At 56.1% G+C, this 22,402-nt stretch overlaps 1 protein-coding gene across 2 annotated transcripts in view; it reads left to right on the top strand.

The window, feature by feature from the left end:
* Positions 1 to 2,921: 2,921 nt before the first annotated feature.
* Positions 2,922 to 22,402, top strand: part of BICD2 (BICD cargo adaptor 2) — a 44,999-nt gene continuing 25,518 nt past the window's right edge. For both annotated transcript variants that reach the window (XM_011235355.3, XM_002927692.4), the window contains exon 1: positions 2,922 to 3,283. In XM_011235355.3, the coding sequence (XP_011233657.2) occupies positions 3,044 to 3,283 (240 nt within the window). In that variant the 5' untranslated portion in view covers positions 2,922 to 3,043. The remainder of the gene's footprint in view (positions 3,284 to 22,402) is intronic.

The following is a 22,402-nucleotide window of genomic DNA, read 5'->3' as shown; positions in this document are numbered from 1 at the left end:
GAAAAAAGAAGGGACTCAAGTCAATGACCTACTCAAATTTCTCCTTAAAAAAATAGAAATAAAAGAGCAAATTCAGCATGAAATAAGCAGAAGAGAGGAAATAATAAAAAGCAGAAACCGATAAGACATAAATGACAGAAAATATAAGTGAAACCAAAAACTGGTTCTCTGAGAATAAAATTGAAAAACCTCTGGCCACACTGATTGGGGAGAAAAAGGAGGAAAAGATAATTACCAATATCAAGAATGAGAGAGGTGATATCCTTACAGATTCAACAAATGTTTTATTTTTTTTTAAGATTTTATTTATTTATTTGACAGAGAGAGACAGCCAGTGAGAGAGGGAACACAAGCAGGGGGAATGGGAGAGGAAGAAGCAGGCTCACAGCGGAGGAGCCCTGATGTGGGGCTCGATCCCAGAATGCCAGGATCACACCCTGAGCCAAAGGCAGATGCTTAACGACTGAGCCACCCAGGTGCCCCATAAATTTACTTTTTAAAGTGCTGTTACAGTTTTTAGGTAATATGCACATGTTTAGAATTTCGGTTTAAAAGAATATACAACTACAAGGGCTCCTGGCTGGCTCATTTGGTAGACCGCATGACTCTTTATCTCGGGGTTGTGAGTTTAAGGACCATGTTAGGTTTAGAGATTACTTAAAATTTTTTTAAATCTAAAAAATATATAAAAATAGGAGAACATAAGCTACACACCTATCGGAATGGCTAAAATAGAAAAAAAAAACAGTGGCAGCAACAAATGCTGGCAGATATGCAGAAAATAGTCACTCATACACTGCCTTCAAGAAAGCTATTTGTCTTTTTCCTATAAAACTGAACGTGCCGTTTCCACAGGACTCAATAATTTCATTCCTGGACATTTATCTTAAAGAAATGAGAAACTGTGTTCACATAAAAATGTGTACACAGATGTTCACAGCACCTTTATTTGTATAAATCTCAAACCAGAAACAACCCAAAATATCTTTCATCAGGTTAATGGTTAAAAAAAACAAAACAAAACACTGTGGTACATCTGTACGATGAGATACTACTCAGCAATAAAAGGAATGAGCTATGGAACACACAACAACCTGGGTGAAAATCTGGAGAATTACACGGACTGAAAAAAGCCAATCCCAAAAGCTTATGCAATGTATGATTCCATTTATATGACACTCTAGAAATGACAAAATTAAGGACATGGAGAACACATTAGTTGCCAGGGGTTGGAGTTAGGGAGGGTTATGTGAGGGTGTAAAAGGGCAACATGAGGGATCATTGTGGTCATGGACATGTTCTGTATCTTGCTCTGATGTGTGACACGAATATACACATGTGATAAAATTGCACAAGAACACACACTCAGTGACTATATGTAAACCCAGTGAGATCTGAATTAGATGGATGGCTTGTATCCATACCGGCCTCCTCTTTGTGATATTGTACTAGAGCTACAAGAAACATAACCGAGAAATATAAACAGAAAATATGGTATGGCTTTTATTTGATGAGCAAGGTCTTAATCCAAAGGGCACTTTTCTGGGGCATTGGGCTCACTGCTCAGTAGGGAGCCTGCTTGTCCCTCGCCCTCTGCCCCTTCCCCTGCTCATGCTCTCTCTCTCAAATAAATAAATAAAATCTTAAAAAAAAAAAAGAAAATCAACTAATGTAAGACACCACATTAAAGAATAAAGGGGAAAAAACCCACATGATCCTCTCAACTGATGCAGAAAACCATGTGATAAAGTCCAACACCCCTTTATGATAAAAACACTCAACAGACTAGGAATAGAAGGGAGCTTCCTCGATATGATAAATGCCATATATGAAAAACCCAGGGGCGCCTGGGTGGCTCAGTCGTTAAGCGTCTTCCTTAGGCTCAGAGTGTGATCCCAGGATCCTGGGATCGTGCCCCGCATCCGGCTCCCTGCTCAGCGGGAAGCCTGCTTCTTCCTCTCCCACTCCCCCTGCTTGTGTTCCCTCTCTGCTGGCTGTTTCTCTCTCTTTCTGTCAAACAAATAAATAAAATCTTAAAAAAAAAAAGAAAGAGAAAAACCCAGTGATCATGATACTCAATGGTGAAAGACTGAAAGCTTTCTTCCTAACATCAGGAGGACGACAAGGATGCCCACTCTCACCACTGTTGTTCAACATAGCAGTGGGAGTCCAGCCACAGCAATCATACAAGAAAAAGGAATAAAAGGTTTCCAAATTGGACAGGGAAAAGTAAACCTGCAGATGACCTGATCTTCCATGGAGAAAGCCCTAGGTTCCACACCAAAACCCAAAGAAGCTGTTAAAGCTAATAAACAAGTTCAACATTATAGGATAACAAACCAACACACAGAAACTCTGGAGCATTTCTACACACTAACAATGAACAAGTAGATAAGGAAATTAAGAAAACAATGCCATTTACAACAGCATAAAAAAAAACCACTTAAAGATTAAACCAAGGATGTGAAGTCTTGTAGGCTGAAAATTACAAAACACTGCGTAAAGAATGGAAGTAGACGGAGACATTCTGTGTCGCCCCGCCAGCAGGGGAGTGGGTGCCAATCTTTCCGGGCAACCGGCAGCCCGCGCACTGCGGAAGCGGGGCCGGGACTACAGCCCCCACAATACCTCGGCAGGCGCCGGCGGAAGCGACGGCTCTGAGAGGTCGGCAGCCTAGGCTAGGGCCAATCACGGGCCTGCGATGGCGCGGGGCGCGACGGGTCTTGTAGTGGGCGCGGGGGCGGGACGAAGGCCCTCACAATACCCGCGGAGGCGGCGACGGAGGCAACGGTGTTGGAAGGGGGCCGCCCCCGCGCATGATGCAGGCCAATCACGGCTGAGCCCAGCGCGCGGGGGATGACGGGCTTTGTAGTCGGCGCGGGCGGGACTACGGCCCCCACAGTGCTTCGCGCGGCGCAGAGCGCACTGCGGCTGTGCGGTGGCGGCCCGGGCGCCGTCGGGCTGGTCGGGCGGCGCGACGGCGGCGGACGGGACCCCGGCCTGAAGCCTCGCTGGGAGCAGCGCGAGCCGGCCGCGGGCCACCATGTCGGCGCCGTCGGAGGAGGAGGAATACGCGCGGCTGGTGATGGAGGCGCAGCCCGAGTGGTTGCGCGCCGAGGTGAAGCGGCTGTCGCACGAGCTGGCCGAGACCACGCGTGAGAAGATCCAGGCGGCCGAGTACGGGCTGGCGGTGCTCGAGGAGAAGCACCAGCTCAAGCTGCAGTTCGAGGAGCTCGAGGTGGACTACGAGGCCATCCGCGGCGAGATGGAGCAGCTCAAGGAGGTGAGGAACGGGGGCGGCGCCGCGCCCCGGCCGACCCCGAGCCCTTCAGCCAGGCCGGGCGGACCCCCGAGCGGAGCCTTGACCCCAGGTTGGGCAGAGCCCCGGCCAGCCCTCCAGCCGGGCCGGGCCAGCCTCGCGGCGCCCAGGGTCTGGGTGTCCAGCCCGCCCGGAGGTGCTGCAGCGGCCCTCAGGTGTGGTGGACGGCGCGCAAGCGAGAGTTCGGGCCTCCGCGGGCGGGGGCTGCGGGTGGGGCCGTGTCGCCGGCCTGTCTGCTTCTGGCTGCAGGCCTCGGGCCCGGTGGGGTGGTGTCCTCTGCGGTGTTTGTCTTCCTGGGTTGGGGGATGGGGACGTGGGATGGATGCAGGTGGCCGGCAGGGAGAGGCCCGGCCTGGGGCCCCATCGCTTCTAGGCAGATCAGTTCCCCTCTCTTCCGTGAGCTCCATGAGGCCGGGAAACGGTCGCGACAGGGGCTCGCCTTGAATGTGGTCATCTACGGTAGCTGGCATCCCCCTTGTCTCTCCGAGGCTCAGCTCTGCGACTGCCCCCTGATTACTTCTCTGGGATGCAATACTTCTCCCGCCTACTTCCTGTCTTGGCTGCCTTGGCTGCCGTCCCAGGGTCGGGTGACAGGTCTGTGGGTGTTTGTCACCGAAGGAGCCTTGTGTCTCCTCTGTGGTTTTTGCCCCGGGATGAGGTGAGACCCCCAGGCTGCCTGCCAGCCTCTCTGGAGAGCTGGGCAGGGCTTCCATGAAGCAGTTCTGGGTGACTGAAACAGCAGCTTTTCTCCCAGGTTTCCCCGCCTCTTCAGCCCTGTTGTGGGGGGTGGGCAGGAAGAAGTTGCTTTCTGGGCGGAACATCCAGGTTTGGATCCAGGCCCAGCTCCTTGCTGGTGTGATTGTGGGCTGGAGCCTTAGCTTCTCCTTCTGCAACATTGCCCACCCGGAAAAGGTTGTTCTGAGAATTATATATCTGAAAAGGCCAGGCATGGTCAGGTGTGTGGCCTGTTGGTTTGTCTGACAGTGTGCCCCTTCTCCATCAGACACTTCCCTTATCCAGGTGGGCTCTTGGCCCTCAGTCTTGGGATCCACCATGCTTGCCGCCCCCCTGACTGCCCACCTCCCAGCATTTCTGCTCCCAGTGGCCTCAGGCAGGTGCCTGTACTTTTCAGAGCCTCGCTGGGGACACCAGTAGGGTCCCCTTCCAGTAGTGAGGAGGAGAGAATGTATTAGTCCACACAGGTGCTTAGGTCTGTGCTGGGCGGAGCATGTGTTTGGTTAGTATCAGTAACCGACCGCAGTTGGGGGGGCCAGGTGGCAGCACATCAGACCTGTGGCCCTGTTATCTGCTAGCAGGTATTGGCACCTCCTCGGATCCAGGTTTGGCTGGCAGGTGGCCCCTCCTGCAAAGGCCCAGTCTTGGTGGGTGCGTGGGCTGAGGGGATATACCTGCAATGGAGGGAGGCAGCGGGCTGTGCGAATAACGGAGCAGGAGCGCCTTTGGTCCCCTACTGGTCTCTCGTCCTCCCCTCTCCCCTAGCTTGCTGAGCACCCCCTGCCCCAGCAGCAGGCACAGTCCCTTTCTGTGTTGACAAGCGCATATTCCTGTCCACTTTCAGGACACACTGTAGAAGAACCAGTCCCCACAGAGGGGCCAGTTGTCAGCGCTTTACTGTCACGGACACACATGTTTGGACCAGCGCAAGAATCTTGGCTCTGTTTTGTGGGGTGTGTCTGGAGGGTGGTGTGTCAGTCCCCACACGTGTGCTTCAAGTGCTTGCTTGCTTAGTTTGATGTTACCTCCTAGCTCCCGCAGGAACTGGCCCCTTGGCCTTGGACACCCGGCTCCACTGTCCTGAACTCTAGCTAGATCCCCCCACTGTAGGTGCGGTGAGAACAGTGGAGCTGGAGGTCCTGGCAGAAGCCAGAGGAAGGACCGTCCGGGTCGCAGACATGCTGCGGGAAGCTCATTGTCACTGTCATCCAGGCCAGCACACGCTGTTCTCAACCTCATTCCTTGTAGTCCAGGTCTTATTTGGATACGTTAACTCTTATTTTAAAAATCAAGATTTAAGGCGCCTGGGTGGCACAGCGGTTAAGCGTCTGCCTTCGGCTCAGGGCGTGATCCCGGCATTATGGGATCGAGCCTCACATCAGGCTCCTCTGCTATGAGCCTGCTTCTTCCTCTCCCACTCCCCCTGCTTGTGTTCCCTCTCTCACTGGCTGTCTCTATCTCTGTCAAATAAATAAATAAATAAATACATAATCTTAAAAANGGCTCGATCCCAGAATGCCGGGATCACACCCTGAGCCGAAGGCAGACGCTCAACCGCTGTGCCCCCCAGGCGCCCCTCTTTTGTCCTTTTAACACTTAATTTCTTGAAGTCGAGTTGGTGCAGTTGGTGACAAAGTGTATTTCAGGCAGAGATGTTTGCGCTCCTGTGCCCATCCTTTGTAGATGGTCCTGTTTGTGAGGGAGGGAAGCTGGCTGGCCACAGGTGAGTGGCTTTGTGCCCAGGCCCAGGACGAGCGGGCCTCTGTGGTGGCCTTGCAGCCTTTGTCACTAGGTGAGTGTTGTCTTGACACCATGGTGTGTGCGTGCTTGTGTGCGGTGCTACCCACGGGCCGTTTTTGCCTAAGCATTTTTGCTAGTGATTGAACCTGGTTCATAAGGGCCCAGTCCATCCCAAGTCCACTGTGTCCCCTCCCGGCTCTGGGGGGAAGAGAATTGGATGGCCTTTGCTCAGCCGTGTGGTGTTTCCTGCCCTGAGTGCCCATGTCCTCATCTCACTCTGTACCCTCTGCTGCAGCTTCAAGGGGGCAGGTGTGCTGGGGTGGCAGCTCCTGCCTGCTGGACTCAGGCAGGTGCCCTGACTGGATGGTCCTTGTGCCTCAGGCCGGGGGCAGGGGACCGAGTGTAGTGTCAGAGCCCTCGCTGCCTTGGGTGCCAGCTCGGGATCTTGTTTGTGCAGTGTACTTAGGCCCCGGGAAGCAGCGGGTGGAATTGGGTGAGCTGTGCTGTGTCACGGGCTGGGCACAGTGCCCGGCACACAGTAAGTGCTTATTTAGTGTTTGCCAGCTAGTGTCGTCAGCTCCTTCCGTCCACCCCACTCAGGCCCGGCTCCCCTGCCTGCCGTCCCCACAGTCTCCTGGATTGGGCGGCAGAGCCTGCTCGACTAGGGCGCTGGGATCGGCTCACCCTGCACTGCCGTCCTGTGTCCCGGCTGCCCTCGTTGCTCTCACCAGCCCTGCCTCTTCCAGCTCCTGGAAGGCCGGCCCACCAGCCAGCCCGCCAGCCCTTGGAGGCCTGGGCGCTTCTCACTACCGCCTCCGCCTCCGCTCTGGACTTGCCTGAGCCCAGCTCTCAGCGCTGAAGTCCGTCTGCCTGGTCCTGCTGAGCCTGAAAGGCCAGGCAGAGCTGCTGGAGGCACTGCTCTGTTTCCTATACTCACTCCTACTTTCCTTCTCTCCCTCCCTCCCTCCCTCCCTCCCTCCTCTTCCAGTGGATGGGGAAACTGAGGTATGGATGGGTGGGGGTGACCAATGAGTACTGGGTCCTCAGGCGCCGGGTCCCCTCAAGGTCTTTGCCTAGAAGTTACAGCTTTGAGTCAGTTTAGTCCCACAGAGGAGGGTGCTATAAAGGCCTGCCCATGCCCCACTGACTCCTACAGCCCCCACGCCTACCCTTGGTGTCACTACCTTGTTATGTCCGTCCTACAGCTGGGGAAGCCGAGGCACAGAGAAGCTGAGTTTTGCTCAAGGCTGTGAGCCTGTGTGGCGTGTCCCTGTTCCTGCTGAGGAGGGAGGAGTGGTTGGAGGCCGCCTCAAGTGTTTGCTTGGGGTTGGGAAGAGCCCTGACTTGGCTAAAGCCTCTGGGGATTCTCCTGGAAGATGGAGTGGAGTCTTGGGGCTGGAGTCCCCTGGGGGACCTGCAGCCTCCGGGTCCAGCTGTGCAGTGGTCTGTGTGGACAGGAAAGGGCCTGACTTGGGGCGGAAGGTGGGGTCTGGTGGGCCCTGAACGCACAGGTGGCGGTGCCCTCAGGGTCTGACAGTCGGGGAGGCAGCTGCGGGTGTGCAAGGATGGTGACCAGCTGCCTCACCATGGCTGCACTGCTGGGCGCTTCCCACTTGGCTGCCTGTGGAACGTGTGTCAGGCAGGGATCACAAAGCAAGTGTCAGGGCTCTTCCTCCACTAGAAAGGCCAGAGTCTCCTGCCTTGCCTCCATGTCCCCTCCTGTCCTGTCCGTGGTGACTGGCTGTGATGGAGCTGCTTCCCGAGCCGAGGGGAGGGCGGGAGCCCGAGAAGTACAAGCCCCCGCAGGGAAGGAGGTGCTGCACATGCTGTCCGGGGCCACGGTCTCCACGCTGGCTCCGAGGGAGAGAGTGGATCCTGCCTGGCCCTCGGGAGCCGTGTGGCCCTGGACTAGCGGCGTGCCCTTCAGGGCCAGGGCAGGCAGTGGTCAGAGAGAGCTGTGGTCAGGGCCACACGGACTCCTGCTGGACTTCCCTGTCACCTCAGGGACCCTGGCCCCTTCCTGGGAGGGAGGAGATCAGTTACCGTTTGTCAGTGAGGGGCAGTTCCCCGCAGTCACACCTCTCCACCGTGGTGCGCTGGCTGACGTGTCGCTACAAACATCGGGGTAAAGAAAGATTGGCTGCTTCTGAGACAGTGAGGTGAAGGGGCTGGCCAGGACCCAGCAGGCCCTGACGGGCAAGGCCCTCCCGGGCCTGGGAGCCTTCCCCCATAGCAGACTCTACCCTGGGAGGAGGACCCAGAGCTGGGGTCACAGGGACGCAGGGCCGTCCAGGCTCAGGCAGGTGATAGTATCAAGAAGGTCTGGGGCCCGGCTTCTTTTTAGAGCTTAGTATGTTTTAAAAATCATACGTCTGTCTTAGGAGTATCAGAAGCTAGCTGTGAGCGGTATGTGTGTGGGAATTCGGAAGGTGATTGATGGCAAGTGTGGGGAACGGCGGGCTGTTTCTACTTGCCAGCGGTTTTCTTCCGGTGGATGTAGGGCAGCTGCACGAGATACTCTAGAAAGCAGAGAACGGCATCTGTAACAGCTTTCAAAGAGACACGGTTTAGTGTTATGCTCCGGGTTGCAGAAAAGCAGGTTTAATTCACACGAATGGAGCCTGGGTTTCCATGGGTTTGGAGGACGCTGTGCACTTCTGGTCCATTCGCTGTGTTATGTGAAATCATTGTGTGGTTTGTGTTATACGGGTTTGTTTTTTTAAAGGCAGTTTGTCTGCTTAGCGCCCCTGCTAAGGGTTTCCACCTTCTTTAGGGGAAATTTCAAGCAGAACCCAAGCAGAGGGAATCGTGTGGTTGGCGTGTGTGTCCTGCCCACATCTGCGGCTCCAGCTCTGCTCTTCCTGGGCCTTGCTTCTTTCTCTGTAAGCACGACTGTGTGTTGTGCTGAGAAAATAAGGACTCTTTTTTATAAAATGTAAGTTAAATGCTTCATACCATTCACAGGTGAATTTTCACATCTGGCGAAGTTAATAATTCTTTGACGGTGTCACGATCCAGTCAGATCCAGTCAGCGTTCGCGTTTCCCTGTTTGGCTCGGAAATGTTGCTTTGTTGGCGGTGCTGGCATCAGGAGCCAAGCAGGGTCTGCTGGGTGTCCTGGCTGAGGGCCTGTCCCTTTACAGATGGGGCTGTAGCTGTGGGCGCTTGTCCTGAGGATGCCTGACCTGCCTCCTGCCAGGAGCCTGGGGCTGCTGTCATCCCGCAGGCCCCACTCTATCTTTGTGTTCCTTTGTCTTAAAAAGTTGGTGGGGCTGCTCCCTTCAGCTGAGTGGTGGCCTGGCTCCCGGGTGGCCCGTCTAGCACGTTTGTGAGACCAGCCTTCTTGCACCTCCTCCACCCTCCGGGTCTCGTGATTACCCATCAGGTGTGTCCTGGCTGATGCAGAGTGGTGCCAGCTCTCTGTGACCCAGGAGAGAGGGGCTGGCCTTGTCCCCATTCCACAGGTGGGGACCTGGGTCAGAGCAAGGGCTCATGGCCCACGCTGTATGCCAGGAAGGGTTGATGTGACCCCCAACGGCCCCCTCCCTGGGCCTTTGTGTCCTTGTGTTAGGCCAGCGCCTCCCGGAAGCCCTGCCAGTGATGGCATGAGGGTAGCCCTGGGACCTGTTCGGCAGGATAGGTCATTTGCTGCCTGGGGTGCCCTGGGCACTCTGCTCTCTCCTTCTCCCTCGTACCCCATCCTGTATGCACTGCAGGGGTCCAGGCTTGTCCACCAGCCTGAGGGAGTCCCTGGATGCCCTAGAGCTGTGACCCAGGGTGCTCAGAGGGCATATTGGCTCCTAGATGGGGCAGAGCCAGGCAGGCTGTCTGCTGTCACCCTGTCACCTGGTGCAAATGCTGGGATTGCAGATGCCCACCCTGGTTAGGGAGGGCAGACTCCCATAGCAGCCTAAGAGCAAGTTGTTGCCAGCACTGATGTCCCCCAGCTTTGTCCTTGTGGCCAGCCTGGTGAGGCAGTCCCATATCTGTTCCAGAAATGGGTGATGTTTGAGGAACAGTGGGAGCTGGTGGGGGCCCAGCCTTTGCTCATGCGCAGTCTAGTCCCCAGAAAACAGCAGCCCCAGGCCCCATGTGGGATCCCACAGGACAGACCACATGTGTCCTCAGCATTGTTGGTTGCGACCATTACTCAGACTTTCCATGTTTGTTGTGACCCTGACAGTTTTGAGGAGCACTGGGCAGGTGTTTTGCCCAATGTCCCTCAGTTGGGATTTGTCTCCTGTGTTTCTCGGGATGGGTTTTGGGGAGGAGGGTTGCAGCTGTGAAGTGAACATTCTCACCACGTCCCCAGCTGGGTGTGTGCCTGGGCCTCCACTGTCAGGGCGCCCCTTCCCCCTTCCAGACCCCTCCTGGACGGGAGTCTGTACGTACGTGGTTCGGGATGTTTCTGCATGGGAGACCTGTGTCTTCCCGGTTTATTTACTTAGCCGTCCACGGGTTTATACTGCTGTTGACTCACAGACACTTAGTCTCGTTCGCGTCAGGATCCAGTACTGCTGACCCTCTTGTTCTCTGTTTCCAGCTTTGGCCCCTGGCGGCTGTTCCGTTTGCTCCTGTGCCCCCTCGACACACTTACTGTCATGATCTGTCCTACCTTCCTCCTCCCTTCCCTCCCCTGTCCTCCTCCCCTCTTCCTCCCTCCCTCCTTCTCTCTCTCTTAGCAACTTTCTGGTGCTGCAAGGTACTCCAGGCTCATCTTGTATGCCCCGTGCCTCAGTCCTGGAATCAGCTGTTTCTTCAAGGAGCCTGATTTCTTCTATTGGAGGGGGTGTTAGAAACCAAGATCTGGGGGCGCCTGGGTGGCTCAGTCGGTGAAGCGTCTGCCTTTGGCTCAGGTCATGATCCTGGGGTTCTGGGTTCGAGTCTTGTGTCAGGCTCCCTGCTATGTGAGGAGTCTGCTTCTCCCTCTCTCTCTGCCCCTGCCCTTGCCTCCTGGAGGGCACACACACACTCTCAGTAAATAAATACATAAAATCTTGGGGGGGAAATAAAGAAGCAGCCACCACTGCCATCACGATCTGGGTGCTGCACGTTTGCTGCTGCTGTTGAGTCACTGTCTCTATGCCCTCCGGGCCAACAGAGCCAGGAGAACCCATGTACACCCATCCACAGACGGTTCTAGACAGAGCCACCTGTGTATGTGTTAAGCTGAACATGGGTTCATATGATGTCCCAGCTCTGGCCCATCACCGCGTGCGTTGTTCTGGCTGCTTCTCCTTGCTTATCTGTAGCCTCCCTCCAGCGGTGAGACACCTGGCTCCGCCACCCGCCACCCAGATATCTAACAGCTCTGTTGGAGCACAGGTGCACAGGAGGGCCAGAGCGGCTGACCTGTGCCTGTGTCACCTAGAGCGGAGTGCTTCTGTGCCTTTGGTCTTCTCTACTCCACTTAGTTCCAGATAAGGTGCTTGAGCAAGCACCGCGTTCCCTGTCCCTTTCAGTGAGGTGCCCTCATCCGTTTGAAGTACAGTTAGACTGCTCGCATGTATTGTGTTCCTTCCTAGGATCCCCCAGCTTTCTCAGTGATTTTTTATTTTTATTTTTATTTTTTTATTTTATTTTTTTTTAAAGTTTTTTTTTATTTTTATTTATTCGACAGAGATAGAGACAGCCAGCGAGAGAGGGAACACAGGCAGGGGGAGTGGGAGAGGAAGAAGCAGGCTCATAGCGGAGGAGCCTGATGTGGGGCTCGATCCCATAACGCCGGGATCACGCCCTGAGCCGAAGGCAGACGCTTAACCGCTGTGCCACCCAGGCGCCCCTCTCAGTGATTTTTTAAAATTGGCATGCACTTTTCTGTGGGTATGCCCCAGTTGGTTTATGCATTCACACCGGGTGTCCTGGTTGCTTCCGGCTTCCTGAAGCTGCTATAAACATCTGTGTGCAAGTGTTTGCGTGGGATAAGTTTTCAAGGCATTTGGGTCAATACCTGGGCTTGCGAATGCTGGATTGAGTACGTTTAGTTTTGCGAGAAACCCCTGAACTCTCCCACAGCAGCTGCGCAGTCTGTGTGCCCGCGTCCAGACCGTGCATGCCTGCTGCTTGCGTCCTCGCCAGCGTTTGGCGTGGTCGGTGCTCTGGATTTTGGCCACTCCAGGAAGCGTTACCCCGATGACACTTGACGCGGAGCAGCTTGTCGTGCGCTCGGTTGCTGTCTGTGTCCTTGGTGGGGGGTCGGCTCTCCTCTTCGGCTGATTTGAAAATTGAGTGGTTTCTTACTGTTTTAGGAGTTCTTTATCTGTTTTGGACACAAGTCCTGGTTTGCAGGTAATTCTCCCAGCCTGTGGCTGATCTTCTCAGTCTCGTAGCAGGTCTCTAACAGAGCGGTGTTCGTGTTCGTGCCATCTTGCTTTTGGTGCTGAGCTCTGCGTCGCCAAACCCCGGATCGCACCGGTTCTTCTGCTGTGCTTCTGTCTGGAAGTTCGGTAGGTTTGCGTTTTCTGTTCAGGTCAAGGGTTGGTTTTAAGTTAGTTTTTGTGAAGGGCATAAGGTGTGCCCAGGCTCACTTTTTCGCATGGGGGTGTCTGGTTGTTGTAACTCCATTCGTTGAAGGGACTAGACTATGTTTTTGCTCCGTTGTATTCCCGCCCACAAGGTCCGTTCGCTGGGCCAACTGTGGGCGCTGTGTTCTGAGTTACCTTTTTGATCATATCCCACTGTCTAGATTGTGTGTTTTCATCTTTTCATGTGTCCCCTAACCTTGTGGTTTTGGTTGTATGACTCTGTGCACCTGACTGGGGCCTGCTCCCCAGGTCTTCAGCCCTGGGCTGATGAGGTTTGTTGTGGTCACTGACAACCCATGATTGTCCTTTTTTAAAATCTTGGCAAAAAGTAATAGAACACACATGGTTAAAAAGAAAAATCACCAGTGGGGTTGGTGAGACTCTTGCTAAAAGACCAGTGTGGTACGTCTGTGTCCTTGTGCCCTCGTCCCTGAAGGCGGTTCACAGGACAGTGTCTTCATGTAATTTTCCTTCCCTTTGGGCTCAGCTCAGCAAGAGTTGATTCTCTTCCTGATAAACCAGGCCAGTGATCTGCTTAGTCTGCTTAACTTACTAGCCTGTGCATTTGACCCAGGTAGCAGTTAGGGGAGGGGTGTGTGGTCAGCCAGTGGTCGCACCTGAGACCCAGTTCCCCATGGGTGTTCCACTGGCTACCTGCCCCAGGGGCCTCTCCATCTCTTCAGAAGTGTTTGGGTTCAGGTGCCTCTGCTGTCATTTCAGGTTCCCGCCACCCTCTGGGAACGTCTTTCCAGCCTGTTGGGCCCCTAGGTCTGGCCTCTCCCTTGGCTGCTCCTCGTCGCTGGCTTTGGGACAGGTCTGCAGGAACCCACTGATTTATGGTCGGTCCACATGGGGCTCCCACATGCTTTTGCTTCCAAGCACACCTCTTTCTCTTGCTCTCTCAGTGCCTCCCTTTCACTGGGGGATGCTCTCCTGTGCTTGCACGGGCTGAGGTCTGGAATGCCTCTCTGTTTTTAGGACCTAGATGCGGCCGTGAAGCTTGGGGAGGGAGTGCAGCTAGGCCCGAGGGCCGGGGCGCAGGGCGGCAGGCAGTGCCTGCAGGTGCCAGGGTGGCTGCAGTGCTGGTGCTGTTGTCGTGGGCCGTCAGCTGGCTCTGGGCAGTCCCTATCCTGGAGCGGTGACGTGGATCATGTGCACACCTGTGCATATGTCACAGACAGCACAGGAGGGGCCTGACAGCGTCACCCCTCCAGACAATCTCAAGGTGTGCCGGGTGGAGGGGTGAGGTTGGGAGACCAGACAGGGGGCATCAGCACAGGGTCCTGGCTGTCCCCCGGGAGGTTCTCCCCTCTCTTGTCCTCTCTCCTTGGGGAGTGGGAGCCCCTCATGGCAGGTGATCCTGTACTGGGTCTTTGGGGGCACTTGGGACCAACTCTGCCAGGGTGAGCATGACACAGTGCCAGTTGTGGGGGATTTCTGCCCCTGAGACCCACTGTCTCGTCCTGGCACGGCTGCAGACACGTCTGTCCCCAAGGTTGCAGGCTCTGGGTCCTAAGTCGAGTCTCTGGCCACTTGCTGACCATGTGGCTGGCTGGGTGTCCCTTCACCATGAGACTACTAATGGAGAAGAAGTGCTGAGGTTAGAGATGGAGCAGCCAACGCAGGCTACTCTCCTGGTGTTTCCAGCCCAGGCTATCCTGGGGGCGCGGGGCAGATGGGAGCTGGGCAGCTGCCCCTCCTGCCGTGCCTGCAGGGTGCTCAGTGAGGTTTGTGGTGGGCGGCCAGCTGCTGCGGGAACACAGGGGCTTGTCCCTGGCCCCAGGACTGGCCTCTAGGTCCCTGGGGACCGCCGCCAGCCCTGGGGCTCAGCTGGCCAGAAGCCTGCCTGCTGACGCTGAGGCAATTAGGGTGTAATCTTCCCTAAATGCACCCGATTCTGGCTAAATCCCTACCACCCAGGAGTGGATTCCTAGTTTTCTAAAAGCAGCTTAATGTTTGGACGCTGCCCAAGGCAGCTGGGGTGCGTGGTGGCAATGGGACAAATGTGGGTGGATGGGACGGACCGGTGTGTGGGGGGTGACAGCCATCCATAGGCAGCCGCATTCTGTTCCCATGTGGGCGTCTGGTTCATCTGATCCCCACAGCCCATGTGCAGGTGCTCCACGGGGAAACTGAGGCCAGAAGCCACATAGTGGGAAGGGTGGGTTGATGGAGGACAGGTGTCACACATGGATGGACCACCTGGGCCTGGGACAGGGGTGGGCCCTTGGCATGCTGGTCTGATGGGTGAGGGTTGTCCGCGGGCAGAGTTTGTGTCGTGTGCCCACAGCCTCTGTCTGCTCCCCGTCCCCAGGAGGAGGTCCCTGTTCCCGGGAGGAGACTCCCAAATCCACGAGGGGGCTGCGCCCCTTCCCAGGATAGGTTCCCAATCCAAAGAGGAGGCCTGCTCTCTAGCTACCCCTGTCCCCCTGAACCCAGAGCACCTCCAGCCTTCCCAGCAGATCGCCTTACACCTGTGTATTCCCTGGAGCTGTTGTCTGTCTGTTCCCCCCTCCCCCCCCAGTGTCCCCGTGTCCTCCCTGCTCTCCAGGCGGTCCATAGACAATTACCGAGCATCTGTCACTTGCCAGACGTGGGCTTGCCTGACCCCACTGAAGAGATGCATGCTTGGTGCTGGTGCGGGGTGCCCTGGGCCCACTGGTGTGTGCATTTTCATAGGCCAGGCCTGCGCTCCCGCCACTGCCCTGGCCTACGCTGTGGTATTCGGGGGTTCGGGCCCTTCCTCCCCCAGCTCGACTCTCTGAACTGAAATGATAGGAGTGCTGGTCTTCGGGTGGTGTTTACTGAGGGCATTCGCAGGAAGTGGAAGGTCCCAGGATGGGCCCCTGCTCTCCCTGGGGCTGACTGCCCTGAGCCCTGCCCTCAGCCTGCCAGGCCACTTCAATCCCTGGTGACACCCTGGCTCTGAGAGGTGGCCCGATGGAGACCCAGCAGGGATGTCCCAGGCCAGCAGGGATGTCCCAGGCCTCCAGGTTCTGTCCTTGTGGGGGAGCTTGTCCCTCTCCTTCCATGGTTTCTCTGCCTGGAGGCACCCAGGAAGCTGCTCCTGCTGGCCGTCCCGTGTTTCCCCCTTGTTGGGATTCACTGTGAGGTGGGGCTGAGCCCTTCTTCAAGTGGTGGGCTGCATTAATCAGGGTGGGATGGGTCTTGAGGGATGGAAGATTCCAGAGTGACTGTGGCTGCTGCCCAGATGATTCTGTCTTATAAGCAGCCCTGGTTTTTGACATGGGTGCCTAACTCACCTGTAAGGAGACAAAGAGTTGCTTGTGCTCCTATGGCTGCCCCACCAGGAGGGTCACCAGCAGGCGCCTTCCACCCCACCTGGCTCCAAGAGCCCTGCTGGCCTCTGCAGCGATGAGGTTCTTTTGCAGACCTTTGTGTTAATGGTTGGCTTCCTATCTGAGCTGGGTGCCAAGTCGGTGCCTGAGTCACCAACACCTCACCCTTGGGGATGTCGGGGTCACCAGTGTGCAAGGCTGTGTGTGCACCTGCACTCTAGCCTTTCCTGGTGATTCCCACAAGTGGGACCCATTTGCCCTTGTCCAAGACAGACACGCACGGATAGCCACCCCGGTCCCTTGGCAAAAAGGCCAGGCCCTCCTCAGGCTCTGCTGCTTGGGTTACCTAGTGCCTGGGGGGTGCAGGGCCATGTGCCAGGAGGGAGATAATCTCCGTAAGTCGTATGAAGTGGGGCTGAGGACCAGCGTGACCAGCCTCAGCCAGATCTGGGGATTAACAGGCACTGCCCCAGTAAACCCCAACATTCCAGATTCCAGGCTCCACATTCCAGGACTGGGGAAGGGCTGCCTAGCAGGTGCGGCTGCACCTGTGAACAGATGTTTCTGGCTCCCCAGGTGATTTGGAGGCAAGGTGGCTAAACAGGGTCAGGTGTTGGTTCTGACTTCCGATCTCTGCCTCTTTCCTGCTTTCTCTGGTGGTCGCACCTGGGAGATGATAGGACGTCACTTGCTCTCAGAGCCTAGTTTCTCTCGCCTGTGCAAGGAGATCTTTCCCATGAGGGAGAAGCTAATGGGCTCCTGTTGGCACAGCCTGTGAAGTGCTCAGGTTATTGCCTGAACCCCCCCTCAGGGCCTTTCCCATCTGTGGCATCTCCTCCCTGGACCCTGTCAGAGCTGGAAAGCTGCAGAGGCTTGGTGGGGGGCTAGGGGGCTTGGGGGCCGAGCTGCTCCATTCTGGGTGTTGCGTGAGCACCACCTGTGCCTTGGGGCCTTCCTCAGGGACATCTGTCCGTCTGTCCGGGACGCAGCCCTTCTCATGCCCCCCTGCCTCCAGTCCTTTGTTGACTGACCATTTGGAGACACTCTTCTGTGAAGAGGCTGTTGGGGACTGTCACCAGTGTTTCTGGAAGGTGTCTGCCTTTTTCTTACTGATGCATTGGAGTTCTTTGTATAGTCTGGATATGGATCTCCTGTCATTGGGCTGTGAGTGGTTCTGACGCTGTGGCAGCGGGAGGCGTGGCTGAGGGGTGGGGTGGCCCAGAGGCCCAGTGGTCCTCTGCCAGGGACAGCTGAGGCCTCCACCTCTGGGAGCCTTACTTTATTCCTCCAAAAAAAAACGTGAACACAGATCCTTCTGAGAACTTTGAGGCTGGCAATAAGTGAAATGATACAGTGAAGGCACTAATGGAAATGGGGCCAGTATTGTGACTTTTAAGGGTCTTTTAATGGGAGGGGACCTCACACCCACGGGGATGGCTAATCAAAGACAGCAAGTGTTGATGACAGTGTGCAGAAATCAAAACTCACAGTTGGCCGGTAGGAAGTAAATTGGTGCCTCTGCCTTGGCGAATGGTTTGGCAGTTCCTCAAAGCCGTAAACACAGAGTTACCGTGTGCCCTAGCGGTTTGCTCCTACGTGTATGCCCAAGACATGAAAACAGCATCCGTACAAACACTCCGTGAGTGTTCACAGCAGCATTGTTCTGAGCAGCCCTGACGTAAAGCGCTGGGACGTGCACACGTTGCTGAACCCTGGAACGCGATGTTCCGCCAGAGGCTGGTCACACCGGAGACATCGCGTGTGAGGGGTTCCCCCTTCTGCGAAGTGTCCTTGCAGGCAAACCTGCAGACACAGACATACACTGGTGGTTTTTAGGGTCTCGGGTGGGGGAGCTGGGGAGTGACTGCTAGTGGGGGTGAGACCTTTTTGGGGTGATGAGAATGTGGAAGTCGTGGTGATGGTTGCACCACCCCGTGAATATACTAAAATCCACTGAATTGTACCCATGGAAAGGGTGAATGTTATGGTATGTGGATTACAGCGTTACAACTTCTTAGGTGAGGGGAGAGTCTTTCTGCTTGCTAGTGGTGGGGATAAATTTCACCGTTGCTTTGCCGTGACCCCAGAGGGTCTGGGGCAGCTTCTTCCTCCAGGCCCGTGACCCCTTGGCGCTCCCCTTCCTGCTCTGGCTCAGCCCTCCCACCAGAATTGCTGTCCTTTCCTGTGACTGAGTCTTGGGGTTCTAGGTAAAGTAGTAGCCAAGGGTTAATGTTTTTTTGATGTTGAGATGATAAATTGTAACCACTTACTTTGAGAGGATGGAGATGTGTCAGTGAGCTTGCTGGAGGTGTTCTCAATGCATTTCCTAGGTGAAATCATCACTTCTCATCCTTTCTTTGTGTCTTCTAGCCTCTGTCACCTGTGGGGACAGGTCCCTTGCTTTGTCCTTCCCAGCGGCGGGACCCCAGGGCTTGTCCGGTATTAATGCACTTGTCCTTGGTTAACGTCGGCTCAGCCGTCTCGCTGGATTTATGATGCCCAGGTGTTCTTGTTACGATGTCAAGAATAAAGCTACCACGTCCATTTTTGTAGAGCTCTGGCTGAGAAGCGAGGCCAGTCATTGTGAGTGTGTCTTTGTGTGGGCGGTTTTTCACATGTTACTCTGTGGCAGGAATGTCTGTCTGTAGTTCACCTTCTGACACACTCTTTGGCCAGCTTCCTATATAGGCTTGCTCACGCAGATCCCTGTCAGGCACCAAATGAGCATTTTAAAAACTGAATTGTGTTGGTGCCGCAGGCTTGGCGATCCCGGTGAAGGGTAGCCCTGTGTCCTGGGGCCCCCCAAGTCTCTGTGCCCACATTAGGTGTGGGTATCCTGGCCCCCCCCGCCCTCCCTCCCTGCAGGGAGGGTTGGGGGAGCTCCTGTATGAGTTCTTGTGTGTCCACTGAGCCCAGTGTCACTGCCCTCTGTCCCATCTCGTGCTGGGAGTGGACATGGTAGTGAACAGAGAGGCCCTGGGGTCCAGCTCCAGTCCTGCCCCCTTGAGCACATCATCTGGGGATGTGGGGGCACCGGCTTGTGGGTGCCTGACTTAGAGACAGGTGCCACGCACAGACCACCACCCTGGATGAGAAAATAACACCAGCTTAGTTGTTTTTGCTTTTTTATTTTGCTTTTGGGCTTTTCTTGGGACACTTCCTCTTCCTGAGACTTTTGTTTGTTTACTTTGTTGCGTCTCTGTGTTTCTTTTTATCCCTGAAGTGTATTTTTAGCGCATCCCCCCCTCCCCACAGCACTGCTTTGGCAGTGATCCCCAAGTGCTGGTAGGAGATGTTTCTGTTTTTGTTAGCTCGGTTTCCTGGTGTTTGTCTGTGTGGCCTCTTCGGTACAGATATTAGCAGAGATCCAATTTTCATGTGTTTGGGTGCCTGCTAATAATATTTTTAAATAGCTTTTATTTTTTAAGGACGGTTGTAGATTTATAGAAAACTTGAGAGGCATCTATTTTTATTTTGCTCTATCATGGCACTCAGCGTGCATGTACGACTTCTATTGAGGTCGCTGTGAGGTCAGCCCGTCCCGTTGTCATACCGTTTCCTTAGGGAAACGCTCTGATTGGAAAGAAGCCTGTGCCTTTCATCCTGTTGTGTCTTCTCCATGTTGACGCCGATTCTGGTTTACTTGCATAGTGCTAAATGCCCCCAGACTCTGGATCTGGTCCAGCTGATACGTTCTTGCAGTGTTCAGTGTTTAGTGCCAGTGAGTGCAGTGTGGACAGCACTGATCGGTCTGCGATGGAGACTTTACTCCCTTAGTGCTATGAAGTCTTTATCCCGTAACATCACTGGGCTTGTATCTGTACCCAGTTCACAGGCCTCAACCCTGTCTTGCGCTTAATGAGGCTCCTGTGGGGCTGGTGGGCTTCTGCAGAAGGAGCTGGCCGAGTCGTGGTGTCACCTTGGAGTCACCAGATCCCCCCGTGCGGCAGCACCGTGGCCTGCGTGTACTGGTTTTGACGGGAGTCTGTCAGTCCATCAGTTGTTGAGCCCAGGCTGCAGCTGGCTGGCTTTGGACTTGAGTTGCTGTTTCTTCTTCCTTGTGGCTCCCATGGCTGCTTGCCCTCCCTCGGGGCAGAAACAGGTGGTGAAGGCGTGACCCCTCTACCCCCAAGGTGGTCCTGGGCTTGCGTGACCCGCTGGAGGGCTCTTGGTACACACTGGCTCTGAGAAGCTGCACTCCAGGGCAAGATTCTGGTACCGACACCATTTTGAACCGGAAGAGAGGTGAGGGACACCTTAGGGGCTCCTCACTCTGCTTGAGATCATTGGTGAACCGAGGGATTGGTTCTGGCTGGCCATTGTGAGGTTCCCGGGATGCCAGGCTTTGGGTCCCCAGGTGGGACACAGTTGGGTCTGGGGGCCTGGCAGTGTCCGTGGTCTTCCCAGGCACACAGTAAGCACGCCAAAGCTGTGCGGGGAGGGGGCAGGACAGGCAGCTGGCAGGACTTGGGGGTTCCTGGGATGCCCCCATCCTGGTGCAGCCTAGTGGCCCTTCAGGGAAAGAGGGGGCGCCCTGTGGGTGGGTGAGTCTGGGTCAGCCCAGGAATTCCAATACCAGAGGAGCCGAGAATCCTAGATCCCAGCTTCACTGTGGAAACAGCTTCCTGGACCTACGCCTTCCCTCCCCACTGCCTCAGACGGCCAAACTGGTCCGGGAAGAAAGCTCATCCGGGGCAGCCCCACCTGGAGGCCTGCTTCCCGCTGCCGCTTCTGCCCTGCTGATGCAGGCCCTGCTCCAGGAAGCCAGGCCCCACCTGGGGTCAGGAGCAGGCTCGTCCTGTCTCCCCATACGGACCTGTTTCTGGGGCCCACGTACGTGTGTCAGAAACGGAGGGTCAGCGTCTGTGGGCCCGGGTGGGTGACCCGCTGATGATCGTTCCCTTTGGGGGGCAGACGGGGAGGCCACTGCAAAGTGGACCAACTGCCCTCTGGGGGCCACGGGGACTGGCCAACCACGGGTGGGGGCAGCTCCTTGTGGGGTTGCTCTTCTAGCTCAACGAGTCCTATTTCTCCTGGGCCTGGTCCCGCCAGCTGCCTCGGCACCGGGCAGGGCATGTCGCGCACAGCCCGGTGCGCCGTGGGCACCGCTGCGCTCCTTCCCGCGCTCCTGCCTGCCGGATGCTGGGCTCTGCCACAGCTGAGGGGGAAGGGGCTTCTTGTCTAGAGCTACTCCTAGCAGGTCTGGTCCTGCCTGGGGGCTTTTGCCAGACCTGTCCCTGCCCCTGGAGCACGCTCACCCTCCCAGGCCTGACCCGCCCCAGGGACAGTGTGACAAGTCACGGAACGTGGCTTCCGGATGGCGAGGAGGTGCTGGCTCAGATCAGGAGTGCGCGGACGGCTGCTCGAGGGCCACATCTAGCCATCGGCCTGGTCTTGTGAACAGAGTTTGACTCCTTTGTGTTGTTGGGGCTGCATGCACCCCACAGGGTGGAGTTGGGAGCCATTGGCACAGACCTGACACTGGTGTGATGGTTAGTTATGTGTCTGTGTGGCTGCACTAAGGGACACCCGGTGGTTGGGAAACAGGACTTTTGGGTGTGTCTCTGGAAGGGATTAGCATTTGATTCTGTGTGGGCGGGCCTCATCTAATCATTCTGGCCCAGTGGAACAAAAATGGGAAGGGTGAATTCTGTCTCTCTCCCTGAGCTGGAACGTCTGTCTTCTGTCCTCTGGCTTTCCTGGGTCTCCAGCTTGCAGACAGCCGACTGTGGGACTTCTCTCGGCTTCTATGTAACCACCTGAGTCAACTCCTGTAACAAACCTCTTATGTCTGTATCGACATGTGTTCTCTGGGGAACCCTGACTAGTGCAGATTTGGTACTAAGTGTGGGGCTGCTTGGGGTCTCTTCCTGTTGCCCCCCCTGTCCCCACCCTCCCATCTTTGTCACTGCGCTGGATGACCCACCCAGAGGGGCTGCCTGGCTTCTCCCTCTGGAGTGGGGGAGGGTTGGAGGCAGGGGCCTCTGGAGGGACCTTATCTCCTCGAGGGGCCTGCACCCTGAGCGGGGCCGGTTAGGGACAGGCTGAGGGAGCCTTTTGCCTGGAAGGTTCACATACTGCCTGTGGGGGACCTGCCCACAGGTCAGCCGGTTGCTGACCTGTGTGTGGACCTGGGTCTCAGGGACCCTCTCTGAGCCCTAGCTCTTGTGCCCATGGCCCCAGGGCCGTGGCCCTAGCATCCTGCCGGCTGCTTCACTTCCCCGTTCAGGTGTGTTCCAGTACAACTTCACCTGCAGACCAGGCCTGGGCAGATGTCGCTGGTGGGGCTGCAGCGTGCTGACCCTGGGCCAGGGGTGCTCCTCAGGGGGTCAGCAAAGCTCTATCCCTAATTGTCTCTGCTTCTCTGCCCTGCTTTTGTCTCTGGATCTCAGCCCCATTGGAGTGGTGGGGGCCCGGTGGGGGCCAGGTATCCGGGGCCTCCCGTGTGCCAGCAGGGACTGGGGGGGTCTCGGCATGTTAGCGCTGGCCGGAAATGCTGTGCGCGCATGAGACCGTGCTCAGAATTGCACGTGCTGCATCGCCCAGCTCAGGAGGAGGTGGCTGCCACACACTGGCACTGGTGTGACTGCACACCAGGCAAGTGAGGAAGGTCTGACCAGCGACCTGCCCCCACCCCCTGTCCCCTTGGCTCCTCTGGGGAGACATGAGAGTGGGGGACACCCTGCAGGTACCCTGGGCTCCTGCCCAGCCTGTGTTCACGCTGCTCCCTCCACTGCTGTGGGCACCCTCTACTCCCACCCCAGCCCCAGGGACCCCCCCCCCCCC

This window comes from Ailuropoda melanoleuca, chromosome 17, assembly GCF_002007445.2.
Source record: "Ailuropoda melanoleuca isolate Jingjing chromosome 17, ASM200744v2, whole genome shotgun sequence".
NCBI lineage: Eukaryota > Metazoa > Chordata > Mammalia > Carnivora > Ursidae > Ailuropoda > Ailuropoda melanoleuca.
Note: the sequence above shows the minus strand (reverse complement) of the source record. Positions and strands in the feature narration are given on the sequence as shown.